Raw genomic sequence first — 9,516 nt, forward strand, 5'->3', positions numbered from 1 at the left:
CACAACTGCTTGTGAGACAACGTCGGCCTTTTCAGAAATATAGAGTAGATTATAACCTGATTTCATTTGGGTCTACTCGAACCACATTTGAGCAGGCGGCAATTGTAGGTGTGAGTATATTCTCATGAATTCGCCTGGTGTTAAAACACCTGAAAGCCACAGACAAGTGAGATAACTTGCATCAGGTCTCGTTACTGGAGCGGTAGACATTAATGTTTTGTCATTTTACACTATTTTGCATAGAGTCATAGAAAGCGATTTCTCTTGCATCTGGCCTCATTTCGGGCGTGCGGTATTGACAAGTCACAAATGACAAAACATTAATGTCTATCACTCATCTAATGGGACCTGGTGCATGTTATCTTGCTTGTCTATGACTTGTAGGTAAATTAATTAGAATATATTCTCTTACACCTACGATCGCTGCCTGCCCACAAACTGACAAAACACATTGTGTATGTGTGTTTGATATTGTTTATATCCCTTGGGCTGCTTCTCATTCATATCTATCTATGTATATATAAAATTAAATACATAACCTAAAGAGCAACTTATAGTCTCATGCTATTATGATACTTGAATAAGCATAAAGCAATCTTTCAGGTTCTGCTTAGGCATTATATATAATTTTTAAAAACAAGGATGCTGGACAATAGGAAAAAACATTAAAAAGGTTGGTGCAAAAAATGGAACAAGAAAAAGAAACGAAACCAAGAACTACAATTCTCATCCTCCCTGATTGCAGAAAACACATTAAATGGAACTGATTTAAGCAAAATAACAAAAAATGCCAAAGTCTGTGAGGCAGCAACTCAATGTGGAGTGGGTGGTGCTCTCCAGTTCTATAAAAGAAACCTGTTAATGTGTCTGCTCCTGCTAAAAATTTCAGATCTGAAATTAAGCAGTGTGTTGAAATTGCTGAATCTAAGAAGAATATGAGATTTTTCTGCTATGCATAAGTTGCATTTCTTAGATTGATTAACAGATGGCTTGGATTTCTGCACTATTCTCCACTTAATTGTGTGTGCTGTGGAGCTACCCTTCAAATTCCATACATGGCTAGTCGACTTAGTTGCATTGCTTTTATTGATGTGTTGGGAAAAATATAGGTGGTTTCCATAATGTCTCTTAAATTCACCCTCACATCACCCGATGTAATTCTTCTTTTCAATTGATTTGTTTTGGAGCATTGCTGTAACTTCAGCCTCATATATGACAGTTAATCATACATGTCTGGTGAAGTGGGCAAACTTCAGGGTCTCGACAGTTATGACCAGTAGTGGTCTCTTGATGATTTTTGTGAGCTATAATGTTCATATTGTTGCAGTAGCTGTATATTTTTATTGAGCATCAGTTAAAAATTTTCCTGGATTTATGATTTATTGGAAAATGTTTATCAAAAAGAGACAGGGTATTCTTGGCTGTATCAGTCTTTAACATTAAGGAAGAAAGGAGGGGCAAGCTAAATTATTTTTCTAGGTCTATTTTTTGGTCTATTTTTACAATTCATATTTTTAGTTTTAGAGTTGTAATATATTTTATCTTTGAAGTCACTGTTAGCCAGGGTGTTATTATAGTAGGGGGCAGCCTTATCAAATGTTTGTTTTGAAGATAGCTTTGATATCCTATATTGATAAACATTATTGATGACACATTCATGTATGTTTTTTTTTTTTATACACCCATTAGCCTGACATATCTTCTCATGTTTCTGGGAAACATCTCTTCATTATGCTAAGGGACATTTACATTGTTGGAAATGTTTTTAATTCAAAATTCTCCCCTACCCCACCCCACTGTTCTTTGTGGATCAGTCCTAATGCATCTCCAATACTATCTATTTCTCTCTCACTCACTGTCTCTATCTTCCCCTTCCTTTTTCTACTAGGGTAGCCAAGTATGTTCTCTATAGTAAGACCCCTATTTCCATCCCTCTATCATACTCTAACCCAGTGCTTCTCAGCTGGGCTCCATATGGCCCTTCGGAGTCCCTATAAGTTTCTGTTAAAATTTATCTGCATAAATTGCTTGTACTTTTGCAATACACAAAATATTTGAATTTTTTTATACAATTCCTTATAATTATTTAATTATTACAATATAGTGGGACATTTTTAAACATCAAATACTTATGAGGGTCCATCCAAGTAAAATAGAAATCAAAAGGGTCCATAGGTAAAAAAAATGGTTTAGAAACACTAGCCTAAAGCATATGGCCCTGCATGAGATTTTGCTAGAATTTATGTGCAATAATAATACTACAATACACAAAATATTATAATATTTTCTTTGCAATTCCTAGTATCTAATTATAAAAATACAGGAGAGTAAAGTAGGAATCAAAGGGATCCATAGGAGAACCACTAGGCTAACCTGTCACGCTTCCTCTCCCAGCCAAAGGGCCTTTGTCTCACAAGTAGTAACCCTGCTAGTGCTGGTTCCATGTAAAAAGCATCCAGCACATTATGGAATGGTTGGTGACAAAAAGGACATCCAGCCATAGAAATCATGCCAGAACAAATAATGGATCCTGATTAGGAAGCAAACTTCATCACACAGCCACACTGTACTTTTATCTTCATCAATTCCTGTACATTTTCCATGCTGGCATGGGTAAGATGGCTCGATTGGAGCTGGCAAGCCAGGGAACTGCTCCAGGCTCCAGTCAGTTTGGCTTGATTTCTACAGCTGGATGCCCTTCCTATTGAGAACCACTTTACAGATTGTACCAGGTGCTTTTTATGTGTCACTGACATGAAAGCCTTTTACATATCACTGGCATGGGTACCTTTCATGTGTCGCCAGCTCTGGCCATGATTACGATTTCATTGAGCTTGACATGTCTTTACAGCAAATCATCAAAGGTGTTTGTCCCTTGTCATCTCAGTGAGATTCAACATCCAAGGATCACATTTCACCACCTCATCCCACATCTTCCTGGGTTTTTACCTCTTCCCCAGTTTCCTTTCAAATTTGGAGATTGGCACTTTTTTATGCATTTTGTTTTGTTTTTCTGTAATTTTTTCTTTCTTTTCATTCAGTTATAATTTTCTTTTTCTGCAGATGTGGTGACCCTGTGCAACGAATTGAGCAGTCAGCGCTGGGTTCTGTGTTTGTATGCACCTTTGGCGGTGCAAAACACGGTGTGTCTGGATGTCGCCGGACGTACCTGTCCCAGCGTGACCTACAAGCCCATATCAACCACCGTCATTTGCGGCAAGGTGCAGGACCTGACCCTCCACCAGCTTCAAAGACACAACCACCCCAACAACAGCAGCAGCACCCACAGCCCCAGCAGCAACAGGTTGTGTCATCAGTATCCAGTAGTCAGGCAGCAGCAATTGGACAACCACCACCACCACAACAGCAAAGTCAGGGACCAGGTCAGAGTCAGCAGTCGTCACATTTGACCTCACAGCACGGCCGAGGATCTCAGCCGACACCCCACAGTCATATGGCTCAGAAACAACAGCAACAACAACAACCACCACCACCACAACAGCAACCACCACAGCAAACCAGGAGCGGGCAACAACAAGCACCAAGTAGTGGTCACTTGGGACAGTCAACGGCTAGTGGTCACCAATCCATAACCAGCAACTATGTTCCAGTATCCGCTCCTTCGCAGTCATTAGTTGGGATCGACCTCTTGACCTCGATCAGCCAACAACAGCAGCAACAACAACAGCAACACGACCAGATGGTTTATCACCATCGTGCTGGCAGCACAATTGACGAATCGCAATTGGTGGGGCAGACATCAGCCCCACCACCCCTTTTGGCTCTTCCGACCCAGCAACAGCAGCACATGCATGGTCCTCCTCCCCTGCCGCAGCAGCAACAGCAGCAACATGCTGGCCACCATGTGGTCAGTGGGATGCCAGTGGTGTCGACGGCATCAGTGACTCTTCCTTTGCCGACCCCTGCTTCAGGAAAGCATGGCCGGGTAGGTGTGGGAGCAGGAGGGGGTGGTGGACCAAATCCTGGTGGAGCAGCAGGGGCTGGGGGCATGGGTGTACCGCCACCACCACCGCAGCCTCCTCCTCATGGAGGCATGCCTCCCCCTCTTCTGCCCCACCTCCACAACCATCACCACCAGCAACAGCAGCAACAACAGCAAGCACAGCAACACCACCACCACCCTCAGCAGCAACAGCAGCCAATGGCATCGGCCCATGACTCCTATGGCATCTCTGCAATCCCAGTGATGTCGAGCTCAACGCGAACCAACCTAATCACAGTTCCAATCCAGGATGAGACAGAGTACGGCAACCGGGCTGAACCTCCGCCACATGCCCACCCCCACCATCATCAGCAGCATCAACAACAACACCACCAACAGCACCATCACCATCACCATCACCAACAACAACAGCAGCCAGGAGGAGGTTACCACCCATCAGGGCAACCGTTTGCCACCAACACACCACCACCACCTACGGTACCTTTCCCTCCAGGCCACCCCCTACAGCAGGTCGCTGTGCATGTGCCACCCCAGCAACAGCAGCCACCACCTGCAACCACTGTAGCTGGATCATTCCCACCCTCTTCAATGGCGCTGTCCCCTCAAGGCATGCCCCCTGTTCCCGTCTCCTATGCACCCCCGCCTCCCACATCGTCTTCAGTGGTAGTTGGACACGGAGGAGGTGGCGGTGGGGGACCAATGCCCCCACTCTGCTCTCCTCTATACTCTTCTCCACAGAGCTTCCCTCAGGGTGGCGGTGGTGCAGGAGGTCATGGAGGCCCTCCACAGGGCTTCCCCCAGGGTGGGGGTGGAGGTGGTCATGGCAGGCCTCCTCCACAGAGTTTTCCCCAGGGTGGTGGAGGAGGAGGTCATGCTGGGCCTCCCCCACCATCACCTCATCACCCTCATGTGATGGTTGGACACCAGCCAAGAGGTGGAGGAGGAAGCGGAGGCCCCCCACGGACCCAGCTCCCACCACCACTGCTCTCTGGTATAGCCACAGCACCCCCACCCCTTGCAAACATGGCCACTGCACCGCCACCGCCGCCCATGCAGGGTCACCCCCCAGGATTGCCAATGCCCTCAGTTGTCGTTGGCCAGCCCCCTCCCCCACAGCAGCAACAACAGCAGCAGCAGCAGCAACGCCTTGGCATGCCCCCTCAGCCGCCTCCACCGCCTCCTCCCCCTCCCCCTCACTTCCCCAACCCCCACGGGCCCTACGAGGAGCCTCCACCACCTCCCATCAGTGCTGGATATCCACCACCCCCACAGCAGCAACAGCAACCCCAACAGCAGCAGCCACAGCCAGGTAGCCCCAGGATGGGGTGGGCTGGAGGACCGATGCCACCACCACCCAGGGGCCCTCATCCACGGCCGCCTGGTAGCACCCTGGCCCAGCTGCAGCAAGCACAAAGATCACAGACAGACAACACTGGACATTACAATCAGTATTACTGAACTTGCCTGAGTCCAGCTTGGGTCGGGTCAAAGGTTAAAGGTCAATGACCTGAAAGTTAGACAATGGGTCAAAAACAATGACGAATTTAACCTACAACCCATTCTTTCCCACAAAGTCAGATATCTGGTGGGTAGAAGGTGGGCTGATGGTCTACAGAAGAGGGAGGAGAGGGGATTATTACATTGGGATCATTTGTTCCGAAAGACCCCTTAGGGGACAGATGAAAAGTTTTTAATGGCCCAAATCAAAGATTCAAGGACCTTTAATTTTTGTGGAGAAAATAAAAAAAAATTGAAGGAAACAAGAAGACTTTTTTTTTTGTTGGTTGATGAGGGTCCTTGTTTCTCTTTTTGGGAATATAAGGAACACTGGAAGTGTCCATTATTTTTGGGGAGGTGGGTGGGTCTTTATTTTTTTTTTGTTAGAGGTGTGTTGGCCCTCAGTTTTGTTGGGTGAGAGGGGGTAATTTTTTTTAATTTCCAAATACAACTTGTTTCATTTGATTTTTCTTTGTTCTTTTGTTTATTATTTTGATATAGAATTTTATAATTAATAATAATAATAATAGTAATAATAATTATAAACAATTACCATGATTTTTTATTGTTTCTCTAATTAATATTTTTCATTGTTTGTTGTGGTTTAGCAACAATTATGTCTGCTATCCACAGTCTATGTGGCCTGACACAGGCGTGGCTGTGTGGTAAGAAGTTTGCTTCCCAGCCACATGGTTCCAGGTTCAGTCCCACTGCGTGACATCTTGGGCGAGTGTCTTCTATTATAGCCTCAGCCAACCAAAGCCTTGTAAAGTCTATCGAATATATGAGGGGGTGCTGAAAAGTTCCTGGCTTTAAGGAATCACAAAAGGCCAGGTTGGTGGCCCGACCTTCCAAGTTCTTTTTCAGAGCTTAGAAGATTGACAGACTGCTGCAATAAGTGTGTGAGAGAGAAATATGTTGAATAAAATCATAATTAAGTGATTCTCCAGTATTTTGTTTTACTCAAAGCCAGGAACTTTTCAGCTACCCTCATACACAGAATTAACTATTTATTTCAATGAAATCAGACAAATTTTATGTTTATTATTTAATTATGATACCAAAACAAATAGATTTATAAATCTTACATCAAAACTTTATTGAAAATTTTCAACATGTGCTCCGTCTATATCCCTGCAAATTTGAAATCTATCCTTAGCATTGCAAAACACAATTTGAAGCATTTTAGGAAGTTATCTCCTGCACTGCTAACTGAATGCATTCTTTAAGTTCAGCCAAACTTTTGCTCCAGCCTGGGGGTAGAGGTAGACAAAATGATTGCAACCAAATTGAAAAAGGCTGCTGTGGACAGATAAGCAGGATCCAACAGGAATGAAAATAAAATTATAAAAATTAAAAATTCATACAGCTAGCATTCCTGGATGTATTAATAATACACATCAAGTATGGATCCAGGAAATCCGTATACTGCAAGCCAACCTTCACTGGACGATACCTCAGCTTCAATTCCTACCATCCATACAGTGTAAAGAGAAGGATTGCGCAAAGAATATAAGTAGCGATCCTGATACACACGATGAAGAAATGATTAACTTAAGTAACAATCTATTAAGCAACAACTACCCCAAAAGTATACTATCCACTCCAATTATGAAGAAGAAAGAGGATGAGGCCAATAAACTGTCCACAGTCTGTCTACCCTATGTGAAAGGCCTCTCCAAAAAGATACAAAAGATATGCGGCCCATATGACATCAGGACAGTATTCAAGAGTAATACAATACTTCGCAAATGTCTCCTTCGAGTAAAATCACCAATAGAAGAGAATATGACCAAAGACTGTGTGTACTCCATCCCATGCAGCTGTGGTAGATCGTACAAAGGGGAAACATGCCACCCCCTCAAAATAAGGATAGGCGAACATCGCAAAGCTGTGACACAAGGAGATATTGATAAATTGGTTATAGCTGATCATGTATGGAAAAATGGAGACCACCTCCCCCTTTGGGACGAAGTTAAAATAATAGACAGAGAATACCACTGGGAAATACGAAAACTAAAAGAAGCAGCACATATGCTAGGACATAATAACCTCCTAAGCAGACCGAGTGTAGATATGAATAGCATATGGGAACCAGTATTAAGGAAAATAGTAGATTTATAAGCCCTAAAATTCACTCCATAATTGCCCATGGGCATATGGTGTAGTGGTTAAGAGCATGGGCTACTAACCCCAAGATTCCAAGTTTGATTCCAAGCAGTGAATAATAATAATAATAATAATAATAATAACATCAGAAAAATACCTTGAGAATGAGAACCAGATGGAGGCTGGAGAGTACATCAGCTGAAACATTGTGTTAACAACAAACAAGATGAGGACAAATATTTGTCAAATGTAAATAATATATTAAAACTATGATGATAAATATAAACATGTATATCTAGGAGCAGGCTTGGCTGTTTCGTAAGAAGATTGCTTCCTAAACACATGGTCCTTGGTTTTCTCCCTCTGCAAGGCACCTTGAGCAAGTATCTTCTAAAACTGCAGGCTGACCAAAGCCTTCTGAGTGGATTTGGTAGATGGAAACTCAAACAAGGTTGTATATATAAACACACATACATATATATATGTATGTGTGTTTGACCCCCTCCCCCACCACTTGACAGCTGATGTTAGTATGTTTATGTCCCCGAGGTGATTTGTTTGACTAAAACACATCACAGTGCCTCAGCATGACTGAAACAAGAAAAAGATAAAAGGTATATATTATTATTATAAAAACCACAGCTCTTACTAAATACAGCTACTCGGGTTTTCCTAGTCAAAACATTAATTTATTTTGTTATTTTTTAAGCTGAGAACAGGAGTCTTGCTCTCAGCTTGAAAAATGGCAGAATAAATTCTTGTTTTCACCAGGAAACGTTGGATAGCTGTAATTAATAAGACTGGTTTTTATTATAACATCTTTACTCTCTTAGATGACTGCCTATTATACTACTTATTGTAGTCTCATTGCATGATAAATATCTACATTTAATGCACAATATATGGATTTATCTAATCTGCTGGTACTCACAAAAGAGCTCCTTTAGCGACCCAGACTTCAAACCACATAGTAAAACCAATGTATAGTTCAATGCAGTTGAACTCCAGTAAATCCAATCAGTAATGATTATTTCATGAGGATTGTATAGAATAGAAAGAAACTCAGGAGGTGAAATCAATATATTCATCTTGTACATCTTCACTTTCTTGATCGGTGGCAACTCCAGCTCTCGGGCTGTTTGGGCTTAGCCCAAGTATAAATTTAGTAAAGTGAACATGTATTTTCAAGCTGATTTAATTTCTGCCTACACTGACTTCGAGTATATAATTTCAGCCAATAACACGGGCTCTTTTTATTGAGCCTGGTCGCAGTTCATTTATTTTTGTTCAACATCTGGCAATCATATTAGAGGTGCCTTGTGTCAAAAAATATCATTCGTAGCACATGTCCTCTCGACATCATTCACACATGCCTGACTCGGGCTGAGAAGTTACAGCCCAAGTTGTTATCTATGATCATAAAAATTAAAAGTAATTCAAATTCAATGTTTTCTTGAAACAGTAAATTTCTATAGAAATTAGGATTTAAATTCCAATCTGTGAAAAGTTTCTGCTCTAAAATATTCTTAAAGGAGTAAAGAGTAAAAGGAACGAAAATTTATCCAACAACTCAGCCTGGTAGGTATAAAAATGAACTGGTATCCCTTGTCAAGAATACAGGTAACAGGTCGCCAATGTTTGTTGTGCACTCTGCTGTTGTTATTTGATTGCTGTTATTTTGTGCATCTGTGTGTAAAGATCAGTTGTGGGGTTCCTGGACTGACCTATGCTGGTGATCTCCCAGTATTAGGAGAATTGCATCATCTTTGTGTTCACATACTTTACTATGCTTTGTACACTTTTGGCAGACTTCAACATGTGTGCCACTGCCTGAATTTGTTGCTTCATAACTTCCAGAAAAATGGATATTTTTTCAATGTAACTTCCTTCAGTTGCAGGGAGGGTTACCTGCATATTTCTCATGTTCACAAAAACAGAGAAATGCG

General features: G+C 42.3%; 1 protein-coding gene across 2 annotated transcripts in view; it reads left to right on the forward strand.

Annotated features, from left to right (window-relative positions):
* LOC115225310 (extensin) overlaps positions 1–5,926 on the forward strand; it is a 38,774-nt gene extending 32,848 nt beyond the window's left edge. The window contains exons 6-7 of one of the 2 annotated variants that reach the window (XM_036513992.1): positions 3,064–3,846; positions 5,077–5,926. In XM_036513992.1, coding sequence (XP_036369885.1) covers positions 3,064–3,846; positions 5,077–5,422 — 1,129 coding nt within the window. In that variant the 3' untranslated portion in view covers positions 5,423–5,926. Of the gene's footprint in view, positions 1–3,063 lie in introns of both variants that reach the window. The other variant, XM_029796256.2, reaches the window with a different exon arrangement.
* The last annotated feature ends 3,590 nt before the right edge of the window (positions 5,927–9,516 follow it).

This window comes from Octopus sinensis, linkage group LG27 (assembly GCF_006345805.1).
Source record: "Octopus sinensis linkage group LG27, ASM634580v1, whole genome shotgun sequence".
NCBI classification, from domain to species: domain Eukaryota; kingdom Metazoa; phylum Mollusca; class Cephalopoda; order Octopoda; family Octopodidae; genus Octopus; species Octopus sinensis.